This window comes from Lissotriton helveticus, chromosome 5_1 (assembly GCF_964261635.1).
Source record: "Lissotriton helveticus chromosome 5_1, aLisHel1.1, whole genome shotgun sequence".
NCBI lineage: Eukaryota > Metazoa > Chordata > Amphibia > Caudata > Salamandridae > Lissotriton > Lissotriton helveticus.
In genome coordinates this window covers 1,338,648,539-1,338,674,153 of record NC_136065.1, presented here as the reverse complement: position 1 = coordinate 1,338,674,153, position 25,615 = coordinate 1,338,648,539, and the positions used below count along the sequence as shown (strand labels likewise).

The window sequence follows — 25,615 nt, the reverse complement described above, 5'->3', positions numbered from 1 at the left end:
CCTGAAACCATTGCTAGCCCCCACAAGGACCGCTCAAGGTACCCCGCACCAATGCCCCGGCAACGAAAATCGGGCAACATGCGCGTTTCCACAAGCCCTCATATTACCGAGGCTGCATCATGGAGAATCTCCCGGGGCGCTTGGCAGCAGCATGCACCCCCGACCCGTGCAGGGGCAAAGGCACCACCGCTGCCCCATTACATGAAAAACGCCGAGACCCCCGCAAGCCTCCTGACTCACCGCAAGTGAAACACGCCGGCGGAAAGCCACAGCACCCGACGCTAGACAAGCCTCGTCTAGACCGGCCTCCGGACGACCTCCAGAGGCACACCAAAAGGCACCAAAATGTGTGTCACCCCGCGAGGACACTACGACGCGTCCGGTGCGGCAAAGAGGCAGAGAAAATGGCGAGGGGTGCTTAAGTACCCCTCGCCCTGCCTGCCGCACCGGACGTGCCCACTCAGCTCCTCCTATCTCCCCTCGGGACTCCGCCTGCCCGGGGGAGGAGAGAGGCTAGAGAGGGGCGGGGGGAAGCCCTCGGTGTCTAAGGGGCCGCCCTCCTGATGGCCACTGCGTGGCCTCGGGCAGCCGCAGAGTCTGCAGCCGGGTGATGCTGTATGCATGCAGGAGACTTGCGTGGTATAGCTGTGTGCAGCAGGCCTTCGTACATAGCATGCCTCTTCTCTCAGACTCGGCCTACATGCAGCTGGATATCTGCAGCCTCCATGAGTGTGCCCCAGTGTGCAGCACACTTCAAATTTGGCATCAAAGCCTATGGCTCAGTCTCTGCCTGCACAGACCCCTGTCTGACTATTAGCTCCAGTTTAAGGATTTAATTGCTCAGTAGGCCTCCTAGTGCAACAGGCCTCATAGTGTTTAAAGTTTAGCATTCTGAATTTTTTTCCAAGTTACACACTGTCACAAGACCCTATGGGTATCAAAGCACTTTATATAACTCTAGGCACTCACTTACTTCAAATTAATATGAAGCTGTTTTTCCATACACGTGACGCCGGTAGCCTCAATACTTTTTTTAAGTGTGCGAAGACCACCTCGCTGACAATAAATACATGTAATTCTGTCTAGCTATCAGAGGCGCATCTAAAGGCAAATTTCGGGGGGGGGTCTAAAACAAAATTCGAGGGGGGCTGAGTCTTCAAGCAAAAGGCAGAGTGGAGCTGCAGGGACTATAATAAGGGGTGAAAAACCAACAAAACCTGATTAACAAGCGAATGGTCTCTTAAAGACCTGTGAAGTACTCGGGTGCGGCTGTGTGTGCGCCTGGGAAGCTGTTTCGGCCCAGGATGGTGGGGGGTGTGGAGGGGCGGGGGGAAGGCCTTTGAGCACCTGCCAGTAAATTAAAATGTCTTTAAATGACCACGGATCGCATTTCGTTTCAACTTCATTCAGGGAAGCACGCCTCTTAAGATCATATATTCAGCAGTTAGGGGAACAAACCTGGGACCTGCAGTGGACTGCTGGTCATGGTTTTCGTCTTTCTGCACTAATAACTTTCAATGGATGCAGCAAGGTAATTGCAGCTGCTCTTGTTTGCGATGCTAGCACTTTTCAGGTGAGCAGGAGCGTTAACTGACATTCCATGTTTTTGTGTTCACATTGAAATAATTTGATACGCCACGTTACCTCATTGTCGTGAAGCTAACGTCATTTCTCAGGACACAAATCATTCCTTGGCACTGGGACAGACAACGTTAATCGGGAGTACTTCGCGTGCAACCAACTTGTGCAGGGGATTGTGGTCGGACTGAAGAAAGGTCAACGGCCTGGCTCTCCGCTAGGTGGCGAGGACGATCTCCCTCTGTAAACTGAATTTGCCGCGGCGCCTTCGAGGGCATGGGGGTGTTCATTGATTTTAATTGCAGCTGAGCCACGATGCGGGGGCCAATGCAAGCAGGCAGCGCTGCTGTGTGCGCCATAATGTGCTGCAAATACCACTAGCCAGGCTCCCACAACTCCGGCAGCAGCAGCAGGATGTGACATCAACCACGCCGCAGCGGGAATCAATTTTTTTAATGAAATACATTGTAGCACTGTGTGCAGCAGCAGGTGCTGCTGGCTCAGTTAGTGCGCCCCAGGCCAGTTGGAACAGCGCGTACACACCACGGCGCACTGCCAGCCACCACTCCTGGTCAGTTTTGGGCAGCGCTAGCTTAAGTGAGGGCTGAGGCGCTATGCGTGACAATGCATTTCAGTGCGGTGATGCGGAACACCACACTGAAATTCGTTAGAGTCACGTCTGTTGCGTGATACTTGGCAGGCCTGTGAAGTCTGCAACTGCACCCACCTGAAAGTGGATGTCTGGGGGGGTCCATAGGACCCCCTTCCCCCTGCCAGAGGGCTGCCATCAAGTGGCGCACCGACAGTGCACCACCTTTTAGATGACACACTGTCAGTGCGCCTCCGGACGACTTCTTTGCCTCTGCGCCCGTGTCTGTTATACGGCGCGGGCGCAGAGGCAAAGGGATTCCCACATTTGCATGGGGCACACCCCCAGGCAAATGAGGTAACGCCCCCTCCAGGTAGCTCTGGCACTTTATGTGTGCCAGCACTATCGGTATTACAGAAGGGGCCGCACAATCGTGAGTTTCCCCTTCTGTAATACCAAAGTGCCCCACGTGCGTGCAAAGCGGATGCAAACACCGTTGCGCCTCCGGGGCACTTTATGTAAGACAACCTCAGGTGCGAATGAGTCTACTGTGGCGTGAGAGGGTCTTATGCATGCACCGGTTGGAGCTTTAGGCTAGAATATGCTCTTGACACTCTCCAACAGCCTGGGAGTGGGTAGTAGTGCAGCTGAAGCTGGATGGCATGGAAAAGGCCTTCCCATGGCAAGATGCTTTTTGTGGTTGAAGTGACTCTAGCCTCCAATCACTAGACAGAACCACTACAAACTGTAGGAGGCACAACACAGTTTGGATGTTACCACTGTCACCCTCACTGCTCTTGTGGAAACACATCTCAGAGACAATCAGAGCAGCCACCCCATGAGGAGAACACCGCATCCCGCTGAGGTAGTGATGAAGGCTAGTGTAAGAGGAGGTAGACACCGCATCAGCAAATATCTAGGAGAAGCATCAATTCCAAAGCCACTTGAAGCACCCCTTCACAGCGGCATGCTGCATACGTTATCTAATAGTAGAATTGCCAGCATGAACAAAAACAGATGGAAGAGGTGCAAAAGACATTTTTGTTTTATTCTACCAGCTTCTCCCCAACTAGGAACCACAGTATCCCTCCCTTCCCCCACCCATCACTTATCTTCTCCAGCCGTACCTGGATGAGTTCCTGCTGCTCCATGTCCCATTTCTTGATCCCATTGTCCCGAGATCCACTGAAGAGGATATTTCCCTGGATGGACAGGCACTCAATTCCATCATAATGCGGAGGTTCAAAGTTGTGGGTGGGGCCAAGGTTTCCCAGTGCACCGTCACCAATCTCAAACATCTGAAAAAAACATAGCGGCTGCCATCACTTCTGGTTCAAGATGCACAACCTCTCCACTCGGTCAAACTCACTGCCTCTCTCAGAAATTATCTGAAACATCTTCCCTCTGTCACCTCAAGACAAACTCTAGTAAATCGCATATGTTTTATGTTTTGGAATTGTCATCACATGGTTGTGTTCACGTCCTTCAATGACAGTGACAGTCTGAAGCAGGAAGAAAGTGGAACGAGTCGAGACTAGATAAAAGTACCCTGGCGATGGCTGGAGAAGTGTGGGTAAACATGGAGAGGTAAGGGAATAAGCAGTAAAAAAGGGAATATAGTGAAGAGAGACCGGTATGTGGAGATAGCAGAAGTTCAGGATGAGGAGGTACACACTAGTTCAAGGGAAGACTAGATCAGTAGAAATAGGGTAGGTGGTTGAGAAAGAGTCAAAGATTGGTAAAAAGAGAGAATAACTGGAAAACAAGATGAGGAACTGAAAAAAAAGTCTCATGGGAGATACATGGTGCTGGCAACTGCGGAGAGAGAAGACTGATGTTTATTGATTCTTCATGCCTTTTTCTGTTGAACCAATATACTTGAGGGTGGTTTGTGGGTTTCTGCATGAGTGTGTGTGGAAGTTATGGAGCTTAACACATTCAGATTTATGCGTTTCCTTTAAAAATGTATAACCCAAGGGGAACCTTTAGTTCTAGAAGAAATTTCACTCACTGGTCTTCCAGAAAAAATTGTGTTTTCCACACTTTTGATGTGCTCAGTATCATTGAAAGAATGGAAGGTTCACACCAAAGTTTCAAATTGAACCTTTTGAAAACTCAAAAGCTAATTAAGACAATGAAGTTGTTCTGATTGTACATCAATGACTGCATGATCTAAATCTTTCATGTAAAGTGGTCCAAATAAAGTTCCTCTCCACATTATCCAATCTTATTTATTTGGAAAGTCTTTCATGATACTGAGGTCGGCTCTTATGGGAGAGGATTGCAGGTGCATATGCAACTAGGACTTTGAGGCAGATACACTTATAACAAATGTAAACATACAGATAAAGAAATATAGCATGTTATCAACTTTTGAATCTGTTGCTAGCAAAAGTATTGAGAATGTATTTCTACAAGGATTGTATGATGTTGTATTCTAATAAAGCAGTCAGAATAGAAGAAATGTATTGACAGCATATTTGTACAAATCAAATCGAACAAGTTACTTACCTTCGGTAACGATATATCTGTAAGAAACAGTAGTTAGTATTAGATTCCTTACCTTAGAATAACCCCAGGCGTCAGTCTGGATCCGGAAACTTTTGCGTAGCAGTACCCCTGCGCGTCGGTAGGCGTCGTCTGCAGGCGTCCCCTGCGGCTCCGCGTCGTCGGCGTCGTGCGCCGTGATGACGTCGCTGGAGTATATAGACGCCGCCTCCGTGCGCTGACGTCAGTTCTTTGCACACAGCTTTTCCGCGCCAGAACACGCAGAGCCATGTGAGAACTAACACTGGTGCCATTTGAAACTAGGGCCCTGAAAGGGATGTCCTTAACCCTAGGTATCAGTTCGCAGAACGGGGAGGACGGGTGGGGCGGTAAGGAATCTAATACTAACTACTGTTTCTTACAGATATATCGTTACCGAAGGTAAGTAACTTGTTCATCTGAAAGAAACAGGTTAGTATTAGATTCCTTACCTTAGAATAGATACCCCAGCAATACCAACCCCGGTGGTGGGTCTGCGAACCAATACAACCTACACCAGAAAGTCCTGGAGGACCGAACGGCCAAAGAAGCCATCCCTCCGGACTTGACTGTCCAGGCAGTAGTGCCTCGCAAAGGTGTGCAGCGAGGCCCACGTAGCCGCCTGGCAAATGTCCTGCAAAGGGACTCCCCGGCCCAAGGCAGTAGTAGCCGCCGTAGCCCGAGTGGAATGGGCCCTCAGCCCAACAGGAGGCTCCTTCCGAGCCAAAGAGTAGCATGCTTTGATGCACAGGACGACCCACCGAGAGATGGTTCGTTTCTGTACCGCCCTTCCCTTCTTCTCACCCACGTAGCCAACAAACAGTTGGTCATCCACCCGGAACTGGCGTGTGCGATCCATGTAAAATGAAAGCGCACGTTTTGGGTCCAGACGATGGAGCCGCTCTTCATCCTTTGAAGGATGCGGAGGCGGGAAGAAGGAAGGCAAGGTGATGGACTGCCCAATGTGAAAAGCAGAGACTACCTTGGGCAGGAAAGAAGGTCTAGTCCGAAGAACCACCTTGTCAGGATGAACAGACAAGAAAGGAGGTTTAATAGAAAGGGCCTGGAGCTCACTCACTCTCCTGGCAGAGGTGATGGCAACCAGGAAGGCCGTCTTTAAAGTGAGAAGACGGAGAGGACAGGAATGAAGAGGCTCAAAGGGAGCACACATCAGGAAAGTCAGAACCAGGTTCAAGTCCCACTGAGGCATCACGAACGGAGCAGGTGGATACATGTGCGTGATGCCTTTCAAGAATCGTAATACAATAGGGGACTTGAATAAAGATGGCTGATCAGGTAGCCTTAAGAAGGCGGAAAGGGCAGAAAGATAGCCCTTGATAGTGCCCAGAGCAGAGCCCTGCTGGGCAAGGGAAAGAAGGAAGAGGAGAACCTCAGACAGAGGGGCAGAAAGGGGGTCCACAGCCTTTGCTGTGCACCATGCCACAAATCTGTTCCACCGGCAGGCGTATACCGACTTTGTGGAGGGACGCCTGGCTGCCAGAATAACATCACAGACTTCAGGAGGCAAGTCAAATGGCCTCAACTGTCGCCGCTCAATCTCCAAGCATGGAGGTGGAGACTGGACAGGTTCGGGTGGAGGACCGTCCCCTGCTGCTGCGACGGAAGGTCCTCCTGAAGGGGCAGGCGGATCGAGGGACCGACTGTCATGCTGAGTAGCTCGGGATACCAGTACCTTCGAGCCCAGTCCGGAGCCACAAGGATAACTTGGGCCCGGTCGCGCCTGATCTTCTTCAGCACTCTGGGCAGAAGTGGTATAGGCGGAAAGGCGTACAACAGACCGCAACTCCACTCGCGCCGAAAGGCGTCGCCGAGCGAGTGCCGTCTTGGAAACTCCAACGCGCAGAACTGATGACATTGCGCGTTCTCTTCTGTGGCGAATAGATCTAACCAAGGCTCTCCCCATTGCTGAAAGAGGCCTTTCGCCACGTCCGAGTTCAGACGCCATTCGTGATCCACCGAGCACCGACGGCTGAGTTCGTCCGCCCTGGCGTTCAGAGAACCTGCCAGGTGTTGAACCGTCAGAGTCACGCCCTGACGTTCCAGCCATTGCCAGAGACGCAGAGCCTCCTGGCAAAGGGTCCACGACCCCACACCGCCCTGTTTGTTGCAGTACCACATGGCGGTGGTGTTGTCCGTGAACACCTGCACTACACTCCCGTTGACAAAGGGGAGGAATGCCTTCAGTGCTAGGCGAATCGCCCGTAGCTCCAACATGTTGATATGGAGCCGGGACTCCGCCGGAGACCAGATGCCTCTGATCTCCGCCTCTCCCAAGTGGCCACCCCAGCCCTGGAGGGACGCGTCCGTCACAACCACGTGCTCCGGTTGGGGAAGGGAGAGGGATCTGCCTCTGACCCAATCGCGGTCCGTAAGCCACCACTGCAACTGTCTCGCAGTGCCCTCCGAGATCAGGACATGGTCGGATAGGTTGCCCTGATGCTGGGCCCACTGAAACTTCAGGTCCCACTGCAGAGCCCGCATCCGCCACCTGGCGTGATGCACCAGTAGGATGCAGGAGGCCATCAGCCCCAGAAGCCGCAGCGTCAACCTGACCGAAACCCGGGATAACGGCTGAAAGATGGGAATCAGAGCCTGAATATCCCGGACCCGCCGTTCCGGGGGATAAACCCGAAACTGCGCCGAGTCGAGAACCGCTCCGATGAAAAGGAGCTTTTGAGAGGGACACAGGTGTGATTTCGGCACATTGATGGAAAACCCCAGCTCGTGCAGGAGGTCTGCCGTCATCTGAAGGTGGTGGACGACTGTCTGGGGCGAGCCCGCCTTCAACAACCAGTCGTCGAGGTAGGGGAAGACTGACACCCCTAACCGGCGCAGATGAGCTGCGACCACCGCCATCACTTTCGTGAACACCCGTGGGGCGCTGGTAAGGCCGAAGGGGAGCACGATAAACTGAAAGTGCTCGTGGCCTACCGTGAACCGCAGGTAACGCCGGTGGGCCGGCAGGACGGGGATGTGAAAATACGCATCCTGCAAGTCCAACGCTACCATCCAGTCTTGTGGGTCTAGAGCAGCCAAGACCTGAGCCAAAGTCAACATCTTGAACTTCTCCCTCCGGAGGAAGCCGTTGACGTTCCGTAGGTCCAAGATAGGACGCAGGCCTCCTTTGTCCTTCTTGGGCACCAGAAAGTAGTGGGAGTAGCAACCACACCCTACTTCTGGCCCAGGAACGCGCTCGATGGCCCCCTTGGCCAAGAGGGCTGTAACTTCCTCCTGCAGAAGTGTCAAGTGGTCCCCCGACACACGGTGGTTCTGCGGTGGCATGGCTGGAGGAGTGGACTCGAAGGGGAGGGCATAGCCCCTTCGGACAAGCTGCAGCACCCACCTGTCCGATGTTATCGCGCGCCAGCGGGAGTGGTGATGGCGAACCCTGCCACCCACTGGCGTCACGTGAGCCCGAAAGCTCGGACTAGGAAGGCTTGGACGCAGCAGCGGAGGGAGGCGTGGACTGACCACGCCGCTGGCCTCTACCGCCACCACGGCGGAAACCACGGCCGCCACCGCGCTGGGGAGCGCTCTGCGTCGCGTGGCTGGCAGCACGTGTGGGACCTCCCCTCCCTTGGCCACGAAAGGGCCGAAACGAACCCGTCTGCTGGCGCTGGGTCGAAAGACCCAAGGACTTGGCCGTGACCCTGGAGTCCTTGAAGCGCTCCAGCGCGTGGTCCGCTTTGTCACCAAACAGGCGACTGCCATCAAATGGCATGTCCATGAGTGAATTTTGGACATCTGGCGAGAAGTTGGCAGATCTCAGCCAAGCATGGCGACGAATCGCCACCGTTGTGGACATCGCCCGACCCAGCGAGTCGGTCGTGTCAAGACCACAACGGATCGAGTACCGCGCCGCATCCCGGCCTTCAACTAAGGCCCGGGTGAGCTTGTCCCGCACCTCCTGGGGGCATTGCGGCAGACACTCGTCGACCGTATCCCACAGGGAGTGGGTGTAGCGGCCCAAGAGGCACGCGGTATTACAAGACCGCAGTCCAGCGCTCAAAGAGGAAAAGACCTTTTTACCAAATTGGTCATACCGCTTTGATTCCCGATCGGGCGGAGCCGACGGAAATGCGGACTGCGAAGTGGAGGCCTGGATCACCAGACTCTCCGGGGAGGGATGGGTGGATAAAAAGGCAGGGTCGTCCGAGCATGGACGGTGACGCCTTGCAACATTCCGGTCAACCGGCGCACCAGAAGCGGGCCTGGACCAGGTGCCCAAAAGGACATCCGTCAGGGCCTCATTAAACGGCAGCAGAGGCTCCTGGGGGCATGACTGCGGTTTAAACACTTCGGTCAGAATGTTCGGTTTGACCTTCGCAACGGGGAGCTCAAGGTGCAAGGCCTTGGCAGCCCTCATCAGGACCACCGAAAAGGCAGCACCTGCCTCAGACGCCACAGGGGACGGGGAGACAAACCCAGGGTTGGGCGACTCGTCCAGGCCACTGGCATCACCCAGATCACCTACCCAGTCCACATCATACTGGCAGGCACGGGATAGAGGGTCCTCAGACCCCTCCCAACCCTCTCCATACTCATCCTCATCATACCCATATTCTGGGTCGACGATATAGACATCGGGGTCAACGGGCCCCATCGGCGTCGGATCCGGCGTCGGCCGACGCCGGTCCGACTCCGCGTCCGGAGTCGGGGAGGAAATGGAGGTGGCGCCGCGCGGCGTCGGTGCCGGGGACCCGACGCCGGCCGGAGCCGACGGCGGAGTCGCTGCACCACGCGGGGGCGGTACCACGGGTAGGCCCACAGGAACCGACGCCGGAGAGGCCGGGAGACCAGCCGGCGACGAACCAGAGGGAACCAGCGGCGCCGGGGCCGGAGCCACCGGCGGCGTCGGGGCAGGAGCACCCGAACCACTCGGGCCCCCAGACGGGACCGACGGGCCCGCAGGCGCCGTAGGCCCCGCCGGAGGAGACCTCGCCCTCATAGCAATGAGGAAGGCCTCGATCTCCTCACGCGACGCGCCTTCCCCAGGGACCGACGGGTATGGGGTAGACGGCGTCGGCGACCCACGCGGGGCCGCGGGGGTGGGGCCCGAGCCCCCGGCCGCATCACGCGGGCGGCGGGGGGAGTCGGGGGTGCGATGGCGACGCCCCGACTTCTTGTGCTTACCTGACGAACCGGAGGAATGGTGGCGACTCCCGGAGCGCCCATGGCGGCTCCGCGATCGTTCCCTCGACCGCTCCCTCGACCTCCGACCGGACCGGGACCGCTCTCGACGCGGGGCCGACACCCAGAGCTCAAGAAGCTTGCGGGACCGCTCCCGCCTAGCTTTTCCAGTCAAGGCCCGACAGTCGACGCAGGACTCCACGTCGTGGTCCGCGCCCAGACACCGGAGGCAGAGTCGATGGTGGTCGGTGACCGACATCATGCGGTCGCACTCGTCGCAACTCTTAAATCCAGGCATCCTACCGGCACCGTAGAAAGATTTAGTTTTTACAAACACTTGGTCAAAAGACCGGAGTACTGCTCTTCGGATCTGCGCTAACTGGCGCGGAAAAAAGAAGAACTGACGTCAGCGCGCGGAGGCGGCGTCTATATACTCCAGCGACGTCATCACGGCGCACGACGCCGACGACGCGGAGCCGCAGGGGACGCCTGCAGACGACGCCTACCGACGCGCAGGGGTACTGCTACGCAAAAGTTTCCGGATCCAGACTGACGCCTGGGGTTATTCTAAGGTAAGGAATCTAATACTAACCTGTTTCTTTCAGATATAACCCCCACCACCCTAGGTAGAGAACAACTTATATCCTTATGTATAAAACTTGGAATATAAATTTAGGAATACAGTTAGACTAAAGAGAGAGCGTCATAATCTGCTCAGAGGCCCTGATAACTAAAAAATAACAAATACCAGTGTATCAATAAATCAATCAATCATCTTAAAGTGCAGCACTGTCACCCCTTAGCTATCAGGGCGCTGAGGGTGCCAAGTCTCCATAAAAAATCCAGGTCTTGGTTTCTTTCTGAAGTCCGCTAGGGTGGGTGATGTTCAGAGGTGGACTGGCAAGTTGTTCCTGGTCTTGGTGGCGATGTAGAAGAAGGAGTGGCCCCTGCTGCGACAGATGTGGGGTGTGCATGTGAGGGTGAGTGGGGCGGAGCGCAGGAGTCTTGTGGGCAGATGGAGGTTCAGTCCATGGTTGATGTAGAATGGTCCTTGGTCATGAAGAGCTTTCTAGGCATGAACTGGCATCTTTTCTGGATGGGGAGCCAGTGGAGGTTTCTGAGGTGAAGAGTTTTGTGGGTCCATTTAGGGAGGTCCAGGATGAGCCTGGCTGCACAGTTCTGTGTGGTCTGGAGTCTTCTGAGGAGCTGGGTGGAGATTCCGGTGTAGAGAGCATTACCGTAGTCCAGGCGGCTGGTGACGAGGGCCTGCATTGCGTTTTGTCTGGTATTGATTGGGAGCCATCTGAAGATTCCTTGGAGCATGCGAAGGGTGTGGAGGAGGAGGCAACTGCATCTATATGTCATTTCATGGTCAGATCATTATCAAGGATAATGCCTAGGTTGAATGCATGGTTGGCTGGAGTAGGTCCGAGTTCTGCTGGCTGCCAGCTGTGGTCACATGCAGAGGTGTTCTTCCCAAAGAACAGCCCTTCTGTTTTCTTGGAGTTGAGTTTGAGGCAGTTGTCTCTCATCTATTTGGCTACCTCGGTCAGAAGTGAGTTTTGGCATTGGAGGGGTCCTCTGTGAGTGAGAGGATTAGGTGAGTGTCATCTGCATTCTAAATTATATTGAGTCAGTGGGATCTGATGACGTCTGTGAGGGGAGGGTCATGTAGATGTGAACAGGGTGGGCTAAAGAATAATCCTTGTGGTACACCGCATATGATGTCCTTGTGTGCAGAGGTGACTGCTTGATGCCTGGTTGCTGTAAATATCTCCTGATGGACTCAAATCTGAAAGTCATATTTAGTAGATGAACTATGACTCCGCCCCCAGGCTCTGTAAACTGGTTGCACATATTCATAAAATAGTGTTTAATTAAAGCTTTGAAAGGCTTTTCAAAACATTGCAAATAAGTCACCACAGAAGCAAGGAACTTATTTTCCATGAGTAGAAATGACTTATTTTACATTTCATCTTTAGTACTTGTAATGTACACAGAAATATAGAAATCACCTCAAGGTGAAAAGCCTCATACCAGACCTTGGGCAGTTGTGCCGCTAACTGCTCTGGTACACTTACGCCTTCAATATGACAAATTAAATATGAAAATAGTTTCAACCGATGTCATTATATGTAACTGCTTTCATGAATGTGTGTATATACTTGTAATTCATGTTCCTTATGAAACTCCCGAAATGACTGTGTATAGAGCTGTGGTGTGAAATCCTATCTCTTTGGTCCTGATGGAGAGGAAAAAGCCGAGTCCCTGCAGCTTGAGCTCATAGATCAGTGCTAAGTGAAGGATATCAGCAGTGATGGTGCACACTGTAGTCTTGTTGCTAGGTTACCGAGAGAGATGCTCAGGCGCTCATCAGAAGTCTGTACTCAGGGGTCAGACACTAGGAAGGAAATTTGTTGATTTTCATGCTTTTCATGATTTGTAGAACTACAAAATGTCCATGATCATAAAATACCCAAATCGGTAAGGGGGCATTCCTGCTGGTCAGTACATTTTTCTTTTGAGACACTAATGGCTTTGAGACAACTGAACACTCGAGTGTAATTAGCATTAAAGTAGAATTTTTCTTATGGGGGTTATTTAGAAGAAAACATGGATAACGTTTTGTTAAGCTCTTCAACATAAATATTTTCTTATGTTTAGCAAACTTTCTACGTTTTATGACACATTTTACATCAATGTTTAGGAGAAAATATTTTAGGTTTGTTTTACTAAGAAATGTACCTGTCAGCCACTTCCGTGAAATTGCAGTAACACCTGGAAATATTTTTCTGCATATTTAGTGATGCAGAACAAACAAATCTATGCAAGTTCACCTGTTTTGCTAAATGTTTCCCATTGATACAATGGTATTCTCTGCACAGCAAAATCTGGAACCTGAAAAAAGGGGTAAAGGTCACCCAGTTTGGCTTTGGGAACGCTTAGATTAGCTGCTAGGACTTGTGTCTTTGCCCTAACCGTTTGTCACTGAAGAACAATTGTACATGCCACATCATGAGTTAACTTACCTTGACATAGTGATCTTTGGAGCCTGTGACCACCAGGTCATGGTTACTGGGGGTCCGGTTCACAGTCAGGCACATCACGGGCCCTATGTGGCCGATCAGCTTCCCTAAAGGCTGCAATCTGTAGAGGAAACCAGAGATAGCAGTGTCAAGAACGACATCAAGTGAGCAGGATGGTTTTAGCCTATCATGCCCAGAAACATCAGGGGAAACATCCTTAACAAGGCGGTCAGTACACCGCAATGCTGTTACATCATGGTTGTTACAACGACCGAATGTAACAACGCTATGCCATTACAACGCAAGTCTTTACATCGACTTGTGCTAGATGGCGTGCTAACATTAAAAATGGTGTAGTTTACTATCCCAACACCTTCCCCACTGATAAGTGGACTGGAGTTGGAATAGTAAATTACACTTTTTTAATGTTAGCACGCCACCTAGCGCAAGTCGATGTAAAGACTTGCGTTGTAAAGGCATAGCGTGGTAAAATGCAGTCGTTGTAACGACTGCGATGTAACAGCACGCGTTGTAATAACACGGGTTGTTACATCATACAACCAACATCAGTCTATCTGTTTAAAGGGCCCAATCATTGGAATACGAACAGTTCTCTTTACCCATTTCTACATTGCTTACAATCACACCAATAGGTACCCTTACAGTTCCCTTTATTTGATGAGGTCATCTTGGCCCAGCTTTTGTTCTGCGACATGTTGTACATAATATACTGGAGGACCCTTTTAAAGATAATATACTCACAACAATAAATATATTTATTTGGAAAACCAGATTTATTCCTGCACATTATTTTTGCCTTTCAAATTCTACAAACAAAACATCAGCTTGTATGAAGTTCTACTTAGTAAAATCTTATTGTGTACAACCTGTGCTGTGATGGTAGATAGGATACAAAGATAGAACTCCAAGCCCTATAAAGACTATCACGAGGACCCAAGTGATGGATGGCTTGTTCCACAAAGACCACTATTTCAGCACCCTCTCTCTCTCACTGCGTTCTACGGGCCGCAGATCCATTTTTCACAAGCAGGATTTCCAAAAGGAGAAAGTAAAGTGTTTTCATTCTTTAATTCTTCGGAGGGAAGCTTTTTTAAATATAGTGTCGCTCTTTAAGGCAGATGTTGAGTAGTAAAACATGTGGAGGCGCCAGGCAGCGCCAGGAGGAAAAGATGCAGATGTTGGATGAATGGTGGGCACACATAGATGATATGTAAATGACCAAAGAGATCAATATATGCTATGAATTGATGTGTCTTACATAGTCAATCTTTAAAGCGTAAGAGGATTTTATAAATTAAATTTTTGTGCATCATTTACAATGCACAGAATGTATTTTCATGCTAGATTTCACATGCATACTCTGATATAGTGCTATTACTTTTGGTACATAGACATCTGGATGCGGAGTGAGGATTGGAGATAGCGGAGTTAGTTCTAAGAGCCTTCTAAAGCATTTTTCCTATTAAAGATCAGAAGTGTACAATGTGCACAGATTGAGGGGGAGGACACAGAAATAAACTCATTTACAAACCACATTCGGAGTTTATTTCTGAGCCCCCCCTCCTACAACCTGTGTGCATTGATTACATTTAAAGTTGAAAAGGAAAAACGCTTTTGAAGGCACTGGGAACAAACTCAACCATCTCTAATTCTCGTTTCATATCTAGTTGTCTACGCTCCGACTTGCGTGTTCCCCCATAACACCTCATTCTAATGCCTGCTGTGCCCAGCCTCACACAGCATGTGTCCATCAAGCTATAAGACACACTAACCACACATCCGATCACAAGTTACCTGTTCAGCTCCCAGATCCGGACAGAGTTCCCTGTTGCAGAGTACAGCGTGGTTCCATTTGGGTTCAGGGCAATCTGGTTGATCTGCTGCTCACCCTGGGCACTGGTGATGGTGCGTGTGGTTGTCCCAGCGCAGGCATCGCCACTGAACACCTGACCTGAGGATCTAAGTGAATACATTCATTTAAAGGCATGAACAGATTCTTGTGAGTTAGAACAAAAAGATATAAAGCATTCAGAATCTGAGACAGTGATTCTTTGGAGAACTATCTATAGTTTACCTCACTCCCAGCAGCTAAATTCAGAATTAGTTATAAATAAGGTTTCATGATTTGGAACACCATTTGCATGCGGACTACATTTTGACAACAGTTTGTTAGTGAACAGTTATAGATCACGTTTCTGATTTAAAACCACTTTGCATAAAGACTACATTCCTACAGCTCCCAATGATCTAATTCATATACTTTTGCTTTGTTTCTTGGTCTCATCCCCTCAGACCCCACTGGCTGGTGTGGCTGAGTTTCTGCAGGGTTGGCGAGCAACTTGTCCCTTCCTAACTCTATCTGGATCATACCTTGTGTTCCTGTAAGCTACGGAAGACAGGGAGCCACCTCCCTATACAGTGCATGGACACCATTCTTAGATATTGCCTGTTAACCACTAGAGCAGTATGCCTCTGTCCATCTTCGGTTAAATGAACACTACGCTTCTGTGGTGTCTGTACCAACAGCAGCAGAAACCTTGATAAGCCTGCCATTCTCTTACATGCACCCTTGTTCAGCCACATCATTGTTATAAAATAAAACTGCATTCAACAAGTTATAATTCCTGCAGTATCACAAATGAATACAGATCATGGAAGCTCGGAAATGAATCTGTGGCAGAGACTAGGATTTCCCATGCTGCATTCCTACTCTAGCTGGCTCTGCAAAATAGTGAGTAGTTGTCCCTGGGTGCAGCTATCAGAGGAAGAATGGCCAGGACTGAAATATTGGGCGATCCTCAGATCACAGTGGTAGGATGGCATTGTACTTTCCAAATGCTTGAGGCCTGGTTGTCTGTAGTCGTAAATCTAAGGAAACACTGCTGGCTGTGCTGCCATAGGCGTTGTATATGCTTTTCACTAGTCTCTATTGTTCACTGTAACTTAACATGGCTGAAAGAAACTCCACAGTGAATTTGAGGGCCTTCTTGGATTACATGTAGTACACTGAGGCACAAAGTCGAGCGGCTGGTTCAGGAAGGAGCAAAGTTCTAATACCTCTAGGAGAAGGGCTATTTAAACCCAGATCCTCTGTTCCATAGAGCCGGACCCTACCCGAATTAAATCTATGTTCTATATCTCATCTTGCACACCTATCGAAAGAGACCACATTTTCTCAAAGACTGGAAAGCATATTCCGGACAGTTATAGTCCATAACCTCCATATGATACATACGTGAGTGTGCGGATACACTTAGTAGAGTCCCGGATGTCCCAAACCTTGATGTAAGAAGTTGACACAGTAAAGACCAGGCTGGAGTGACTACAGTACTTGACAGAGACCACGTTGTTTGGATGGCCCTTCAAGGTGGCAATTTCCTGCCCAGTTACCAAATTCCACATCTTACAGGTTCGATCTGATGATGGAGGAGAATCAAAAATCAGTCACTGCGTTAATAGATCTCTACAACACTCATCACAAGCCTTCCCTCTTCATAGGACCACTATCCGATCACTCTGTGTCACTGCCAATCTCTTCTTCTCTAGCAGTTTATTTATCACCCATTCAATATTCTGGCTTTCCTCTCTCCTTACCTATGCTTCCTCCTCCCGACATTTTGCATGAAAGAGAAGAATTGTGCACTCGCATGTAAACATCAGCTCTATAAACTCCCATTCTGACTCTATGAAATGAGCAATAATCGAAGAGCAGATCCCCAACTCTTTCTCTGACTCATAGGCAGATTGATTTAATCACAGGTCTGGACAGCACACCACAAAAAACATGTCCCGTGATTAAGATAGAAATCCTTTGTTGCTTCAGAAAGACAAAAGGCAGTGTCTTCGAAATTGGGTTAAATTTTTTTCAAATCTGAAATTCCAAAAATGAGCCTTGTAACACTATCAAATAAATCCCTACTCTGCTCTATGGTTAGCAAACCAATGATTTGTGCAGCTGTCAATAGTCTTGTGTTTAAGAACTGTACAGGGGCATGATTTGCGGTGTACATTAAGGGCGGTCGAAGGTGGTAGAGAGCAGTTATCTTCACGAAGGTGTACTATGTCATGTTTTGAGAACTATCCTTCAGTGGCTTCATGCCACTTTCTGATCAGGATATTATTGGGTGACGAATTGGACTGAAGGTGCTGCCTTTCTCAGAGAGTTACACTACATATGAAAACAGATTGAAACAGCTGTCTGGCAGGAGACTGATACTGGCTCCTTCGCTATTAGGAAATTGTCTATAGAACACATGGGATTGGGGTGGTGATTTATGTTTTTATTTAATTTTTTGTTACATAGTTCTATAAATAGTTCTATAAACAGTTGAGAGAATATCACAACATCTAAATGAGATACAGATATGATTTAGACAAGGACACTCAAATAAGTCATAGTTTGCAAAAGAAGAGGGAGAAACAATAAAAGAGAAGGTGTAAGTGCAAGCTGAATAGTGCAAAGAGGATGTTCTGGCAAAGGAGCACATACAGGATGAGGCAATGAAGAAGCAGCATGAAAAGAAAACAGAGTCGCATTAATTACAAATAATGCTAATAGATTGTTTCTCAAAAACGAATGGTGCACAGTATATCTAAGGGGTATATCTAAGGGGTATGCAATAAATGCTTCTTACACCATAACTTCGGGGCACACATTAACCACAAAACTCTCTAGCTAGAGTTGAGAAAAGGAGGAAGAGAGGTGTGGATGGATGGTAGAAATACACAAAAAGCAAAAGAATAGAAGAGCAGGCAAGATTGAAAATGAAGGAATAGGAAGTGTTAACCCTGCTTACTTATACAATGTTTGGATCATTCTCACTATCCATTGTGTGATGGTCCCCTTTGACATGAATGAGCCTTTATTTGCTGGTCCAAAGAAAACTAAGAACTGGCTTCCCCTTCATGGTCTGTTTTGTTTCATGCAGGTAGCAAATCATTGTTCTCCTAACGCAGCAATTTCAAAAGGCTCTTCCATCAGGTGTGAGCTTTGTGTTTAGGTTCCAAATGTGTGTGGGTGCTGACTGTGGCGGTGCCACCCTCTTTGTACCCTCCAGGAATCTGTTGATGACTGGTGTCTGGAAGAAACCTCTTCCCCTGTCGTCCCTAGCATATTCCACTATGGGTGATAGTTGAACCTTTAATGTTGGTAAGAAAGATTATCATCTAGCAGTTGAGTCATTCTAATAACAAATGCCCTTGCCCTATTGTCTATGAGGCCTTCTCTGTTAAATCCGTGGATAACCCTGTTCTGCTTGGCCATGTAGCATTTTTATGTAGTTAAGGCTACTTTTATGACCTCCATGCTTCTTTGTGGAAGTCCTGGGTGTGCAAACTCTAAGTCCTCAGGAGCCATGCCACCAAGGTGAGGCTAGCTGGCTCCAGGTGGCAGATTTTACCTTTCTGTATAGTTAACTGGTATGGGAAAGCTGGTAACCTCATCACCATTCCCATGCATATCTCCACAAGATCTGAAAACAAAACCATGTCTGTAATGCCCACTGTGGTGCAATTATGATTCCTAGCATGTGTGTCTAACTGTGCTTGTCTAACACTAATGGTATTAATGGGATTTGAGGAAAGGTGCATGCAAATCTCCTTGACAAATCTTTTGACAGGTGCCAGTGCTTAACTTGTAAAATAATAAGTGCCAGAGCCACCCAAGGTCTTTTCAGAAGCCCGCAGCCAGCACTGCTGAATGTCGGGTTGCTGAATACAAATGGTATTTAATCTTCATTCCACCTAATGTTTTTTTATCCACCACTATACACTTCCTTCCCCATTATTTCACCTATGCAGGATTTTGCTTTCCTTCTTCCATATTTTGTTACTGATTTTCCAGCTTTCTCTTCCTCTTTTCCCTCATTTGCGTTTTTTCTCACTCTTGCTCTCGGTCAAAGTCTGACCCTGAAAAATAAGTACTGGTTCCACCTGCAACCATTGCTCAAATTAAGCCCTTGATTGGGCATTCTCCTGGGACAGGTGCTGTGGGTACCTAGATGTGAAGGTTTGGCAGTTTTCCTGAGTTTTAAGTAGTTCTATTTGTAGCATGCCCTTTCCAAACTAACACTTTTCACTATTATTTTCTTTAGCTCCCATTTGTGCGAGGCGTTCATTTGTCTCCATAGCCTGTCTGCTTCTATGTTTTGCATGCCTTGCAGGTGTATGGCTATTAGTGTAATGTTTTTCTAAGTTTGCCCATTTGAAAATGTCGTGAGTCAGCTTGGATAGCACATGTGACCTTGTTCCTCCATGTTTACTGAGGTAAATCACTGTGGTGTGACACGGCTAGAAAGCGCTATGCTATCTATGCATATATCAAGCACCAGCAAGCACAGGTAATTTTACTGCAGGAAACAACCGTAGCAAAAGAGGAACTAGACAATCTCCAGAAGAAATGGTAGGGCACCTTCTGTGCCACGACCTATTCAGCGTATGCCAGGGGTGCTGGCCAGGGCTCTGGCCAGGAATCCCCTTTCTGGAGATGGGCCAGAAGGTAGACCCTGAAAGGAGATATGTGTTCTTGGAGGGGTTACTAGACGGTCAGCCAATACTAATAGGCAGTATATACGCCCCCAATGCAGATCAGACAATATTCTGAGAGACCTTGTTGAATAACTTGGCTCAATTCACACCTTCCCCGTCGGTGTTGGGAGGGGATTACAAGTGTTCCCTGGACCTCGTTCTAGATCGATCCCGCCAAAGCTTCACAAGCCTTTGCACAAACAGCCCGATTTCAAACCTAGACTAATCACTGGTCACTGACGATTGGCATCATGCACACTCGACAACTAAACTCTAATCCTTCCACTCTATTCCCCATAATCTGCGCGTAAGTCTAGACAGATTCATGTGCACACGGGCAATCCTCCCCCTCATCCAACATTCTACTTACCTAACTTAACCTACTTAAGTAGGGTGATATCAGACCACAACGCCCAAGTCATGACTCTCAGGTGGCACCCACCGAGGTCACCGGTTCCCACATGACGGCTCCTCCGAGATTGCCTGGAGGACCCGGTGTTTCAGCATGAGCAAAAAGAAAACATCAAAAACAACTTCTCTGAGAACGTAGGCACCACAAACTCTAGAACACTTGAGTGGGACACTTTCAACGAGGTCCTGCGGGGAGCATGCATTAGGCAAATCGTGGGGGTACGGAAAATGCTAGAGCAGGCGGTACAAGCTACAGAGCTGCAAGTAGCGCGACTGTCCAAAGAAGCTGACAAACAGCAGATGCCCCGGCACAAGTGGCAGAGGCCAAGACTAAATACGCAGAAGCCTGTGCAGACCTACGCAGGTATATTTTTCGTGCACACGCCACTAGAGCCCATAATGAAGGAAACTATGCTGGTACCTTGCTCGCATGGCTTATTAGACAAGACAAGCAGGCGCAGCCGATCACCAGTATCAGAAAAACCGCAGGCGAGATTTTGTATGCACAAGCAAACAGTCTGACGGCCTTTCATGAATACTATGAGAATTTATATAGGGAACCGGCTAAGGACAGAGGGGAATATATCCACAAGATGCTGGACACTGATGCTATAATGCAGCTGACGGAGGAGGACCGAGCCTCCCTGGAAGAACAACTCACAGTAACCGAGATCAAACATGCGATCCGCCACCCAGCCAAAAACAGAGCCCCCAGCCACGACGGCTTCCCCATAGAATTCTACTCCACATTCTCTCAGCAACTAGTCCCACAATTAGACATAGTATATAAGGCAGCGCTAGAGGCGCAGATGCTCCCCAAGACTATGCGCAAATTCACGCTAGTGAAGTTTCCTAAACTAGACCGGGATCCACTGCTCAGGTCATCGTACCGCCCCATCACCATGCTGACTGCGAACTACAAAATACTCGGAAAAATCCCAGCGGACAAAATCACAGAGGTGTTCCCCCGTCTTGTACACCCTGACCAATGTAGTTTTGTGCCCGGGAGGAACACCTCCCAGAATATTCGCAGGCTGTTTCAGGTCCAAGACAATGTGCGGGGAGATTCCCACGTGTAGCATGCCTTGTGCTGGACCTCGAAAAGACCTTTGATATCTTAGTTTGGCAGCACTTATTCGAGGTTCTGAAGCGGTGGGAGTTGGGCCCCAACTTATGGCACACATCAAGTTGCTGTACACCGAGTTGACCACTCTGGTTCGAATAGGTAGGCATATCTCGCTCCCCATTCCGATAATGTGGGGAATGCGCAAGGGATGTCCTCTTTCCCCGATATTATTCGCCCCCGCAATGGAGCCGCTGGTGATCTGACTGAGGAAGGAGGGCGAATTATGGGGTATACAACTTGAGGGATGTACGCACAGTGTGTCCCTCTATGCTAATGATCTCCTAATTTATGTCAGGGACATCACAGCAGACCTCACTTCTCTTTGGGCCACACTTAATGAGTTTGGGGAGGCAGCGGGATTAAGGGTGAACTGCACCAAATCCACTATCTACCCCCTTCACCCCGATGCACCCCATTGCGAGATCAATGTAGGAGATGCCACACTGTCCTGGAAGGGGGATGCCCCGAGATACTTGGGAATTAGACTCTATCATAGGCCTAGCGATCTCCTGGAGGGAAACCATTACAGTGCCCTACGAGGTTTAAAAACCCAAATCAACTTCTGGCGAACACTGCCTCTGGCCCTCATAGGAATGGTAGCACTATCCAAAATGATAGGCTTCTGTACTATTTTGTAAATGTCCCAGTGATCCCCCCCGCGACCCTTCTTGTGAGAGCTCGACTCCTTGCTGATCTCGCTGATCTGGGGGAAGGGTCGCCGTAGATTGGCTTTGACGACTCTGCAGCTGCCGCGAGACAGGGGAGGGCTGGGGGCCCCATCCTTCGAAGACTAATTCCTTGTGGAGAAGCTACAGTGGCTCTAATGCTGGATGGCTGGAGGACATTTAGAGGAAATGGAAGCACGGGCGGGGACAATTCCGAAGATAACCTGGATGCTTTTTCCAGGGACCAAATCTAACCTGGCACACTCTCTGCTTGTGAAAGTGGCCAGATCCTGTGTGCTGCAAATCCATCGCCTCTCCAAAGCGGCACCCATGTACTCCCCATCCTTACCACTAGCGGGCCCCCCTAAGGGATGAGGGCACTACGAAGCTGGTGAATTGTGAGTGTGGACGGAACACGCTATAACGGAGATAGAAGCCCTATTCACTGACGGCCAGTTGACTTCGTTCGAGGGCTTGACGGAAGAGAGCGGGCTCCCCGCAGGACAGTTCCTATTACATAGGCAAGTCATAACCGACTGTAGGAAGATGTGGGACCTCACGAATGGCGAACCCAAAACACACCCAGTACTGCACAAAATCTTAAACATGGGAGCAGGGAAACACCTGATCACATGGATATCCAAGTTGATCATGGAACTTACTAGTACGCCTCTAACGCGGCTTCAACTCAAGTGGGAGGAGTAATCGGTTGGGCACTACATGACAAAGAATGGCTCACAGTACTGGAATGCCACAAAAAAGTGTCACGTAATCAGCGATTCAAAAATATCCAATTTAACATACTACACCGCACATATCTGACGCCGGAGCGGCTCAAGCGCTTCTTCCCCACGACTCAGTTTGACTGCCTCCGTTGCCACACACCCGACGCCACATTCATCCATATGTTATGGACCTGCCCCATACTGCACCCTTTTGGGCAAAAGTACACGCCACACTGTTGGCAGTCACAGGTCTGACAGGGCTCAACACATGGGAGGCTAGTGCCCTAGGGATATTTAAGTGGCACAAACAGAGAAAGGTGGAGACACGATTTGCGATACTAGCCATACTCCTAGCAAAGCGAAGCATTACTCTACACTGGCAATCATCGGACGGTCCCCCAATAGCTGCATGGTAGGGTGTGGTCAAGAAATGGGGCGCTGCCAAGGAAGATGCTATTAGACTGGAGGAAGCGCATGGCATGAAGCTCAATCCCATATCCATGGAGTGGTCGATGCTCCTCCACAGCTTCACACAAGAACAGGCCACCCCCACAGAAACCCCAACTGCCACCCAGACAGCGCCAGGCCCCGGTATGCCCCGAACCCCACAAGCATTGCCCGAGCAAGACCATTCACCTACTACTCCAAGCGGAATGCTACACTCATCCTGAGAGGAGTCACCCTCAGGTGTAATTGGACCTGCTTAATACCATTGTCCCTTGCCCTATCTCCCCGAGTTATGTCTCCCCAGTTCGGTTGCATAAATGGATTTTATTTTCATGGACAGCGAGGGTGCATCAGCTGCACCCAAGAACTAGACACGCCACTATGTCGCCAACTATCTCCGAACAGGCACGCATCTCAGCACACTATATGTACCAAGATAGGTAATGCCTCGATGGACTCGAAATCTACGTCATGAGACTGTGAACAATGAATGTCAAGGAAAGATTAACTTTTTTCTGATTGATGTATACCCTGTATGGCAAATACAAAATCCAATAAAAAAGTTTATAAAAAAAAAAAAACATTGTGTCACAGCAGGATGGACATACCACAAATGGTGGTCGACAAAGGGGGAGGGGGTGGGAGGTAGTGGGGTGGGAAGCAGCCTACAGAGAAGACAATTGATGACTTTACCACTAGCTGGCAGAATATGCACAGCATGTGAATTAAAAACAATATCATTTTGCAAAAGAACATGTGGACATCTTTAGCAGACAACCAAATGACAGCTAAAGGATAAAGAGAAAAGGTGTCTTAGGTTTAGATATGGGTTCCAGAGAAGACTTTTCAAGCCAAAGTGGTGGTAGGGCAGAGAGAAAATGCACATCCAATGGCTGCAGTATATTTATTACATGAGGATTAAATCATGAATGAAAATCTCCAGGAAAGACAAGAGCAGGTCAATTGGACTGAGAATTAAATGTGAATTGCCAGACATTGTATTCGTTTTGCTTTATTAAAGTGTGTTGTCTATGTGCAGGAAATAAGTGTAGAAAGAGCTTGATGAGTGTAAGCTAGACTAAAAAGGGCTGAGACTATGGTAAACAGTAACATAGAGAGAATTTTGAAATTGGATCAGATGTAACAGATTTTATAAATAATGGAAAGGGAAGTAGGGAGATCGTTACTACCAGGAAAGTTACAACAATCCAAACGGTGGTAGAGAGGACAGAGCTGAGCTCCCACAATACCAACAGCCTGAAGTTTACAGATGAATGCAGGTCAAATATTTTTACTGAAGGTATCTTTGGCCCCCTGGTGTATCACAAGCATATGATGAGGGACCATTAAAGTCTACAGGGAAGGGACTTGATGGTAAGAATATAACAAAGCCACAATGTATGATTATCAGTGGGACGTGCAACAAACTAGTCCACACTGTTAGTGGAAAGATTGTCCTAAAGTGAGATGATTAGCCGGGTCAGAAATGTTACTGTCTGTTGACTCTTTAATAGAGCAAAAATGCAATTGTCCGGCATGCGCTACCCGAGGTGAGTTCCGAAAAAATTATCCAGCCGAGTTGGACGTGATAAAATATTAACTTGGTGAGATGATACCTGATGCAAAGTGTTGGAGTAATTTTCTTAGCATTCCCTGGTTCACTATTTAGAATTCTTATAGGCTGGGGTTTCAATGGCAGAAGTCCAAACTGTAAAGCTTGGAAGGTCTCCACAAGTGTTGATCAGCTGAGGGGAGGCTCAAATAATGTATTTTAATGGAAGCACAAAACTCAGAGTGGGAATCAGCAGATGAAGAGGCCCAGTCGATACCCTCACTGAAACTGTGTCTTAATTGATGTCTTTTGGGTTACACATAAGACTTTGAGGGGGAGCGGGGGGTTTGTTCATCACATAGTGCCTGGAAATGGGATTTCTAGGAGATATGAAGCTCTTCTGATGGGCATTTTTTAGTTCTGTAGCCCCTCCTTCTGCAGCACCAAGCTTTTCCAATTTGGTCTCCAGTTACTATGATCATCAGCAAGGCAGGGCTCAAGGCAAGGCTGTCTACTAGATATAATACACACACATGTGTGTGTATATTACATCTAGTACACGGCCTTCTGGTCAGGAGGAAAAGGGGTCTGCTGGCTATTTCTACAGGAAAGATAGCTCCATAATGGGGCAACCCGAACACTGACTTGCAATTAATAACAAAAATAGGCAATCCACCAGCTCAACATGCTCTCCCTTAAGTTTCCAGTGTAAAACAGTATTTAGTGTACCTGCCTCCTTTTGCTTCAGTGTGACATTGCGGTGATAAGGCGCTATATAAGAACCTTTGACATGACATGACATGACATCACCTAAACAGGTAGGAGTGTAATTCTTCTCACTGATATCTTGGAAACATCAATTTAGCTTGGAGTTGGATATTAATCTACAAGTAGTACAGCCTAAAACTACCAAACTGCATTTTGATAGGTCATCCAACACTATGTCAGGATTAGCATTTATACAAATAATCGGGAGTAATTTTCTGTATCAGTGAGAATTACTGAAGTGAGCATTCTACAAGTGTGCAAGTCACAATCATAAAAAGTATATGAACGCTTGACGGCTTCACGTATACTTATTGATGTTTAGGACCTACACCCAGCTCATAACTAATCTACAGCAAACAAAACAAAACAGATCTTATGTCACAATCTGGCGAATATTGCCCAATGAGTACAGACATTCAGAACTGGTAGGTACTACAGTTACTAAAACCAACTTTGAGTCCTACATCCCAGTGAAAATGTGAGGAGTAATTCAAGTGAGGAAATG

General features: G+C 48.7%; 1 protein-coding gene across 4 annotated transcripts in view; it reads right to left on the bottom strand.

Moving 5' to 3' along the window:
* KIF21B (kinesin family member 21B) overlaps positions 1-25,615 on the bottom strand; it is a 493,467-nt gene that overhangs the window by 38,224 nt on the left and 429,628 nt on the right. For all 4 annotated transcript variants that reach the window (XM_078644203.1, XM_078644205.1, XM_078644204.1 and 1 more), the window contains 4 exons: positions 16,127-16,307; positions 14,686-14,850; positions 12,874-12,991; positions 3,295-3,465 (listed from right to left, as the gene is read on the bottom strand). In XM_078644203.1, the coding sequence (XP_078500329.1) occupies positions 3,295-3,465; positions 12,874-12,991; positions 14,686-14,850; positions 16,127-16,307 (635 nt within the window). The remainder of the gene's footprint in view (positions 1-3,294; positions 3,466-12,873; positions 12,992-14,685; positions 14,851-16,126; positions 16,308-25,615) is intronic.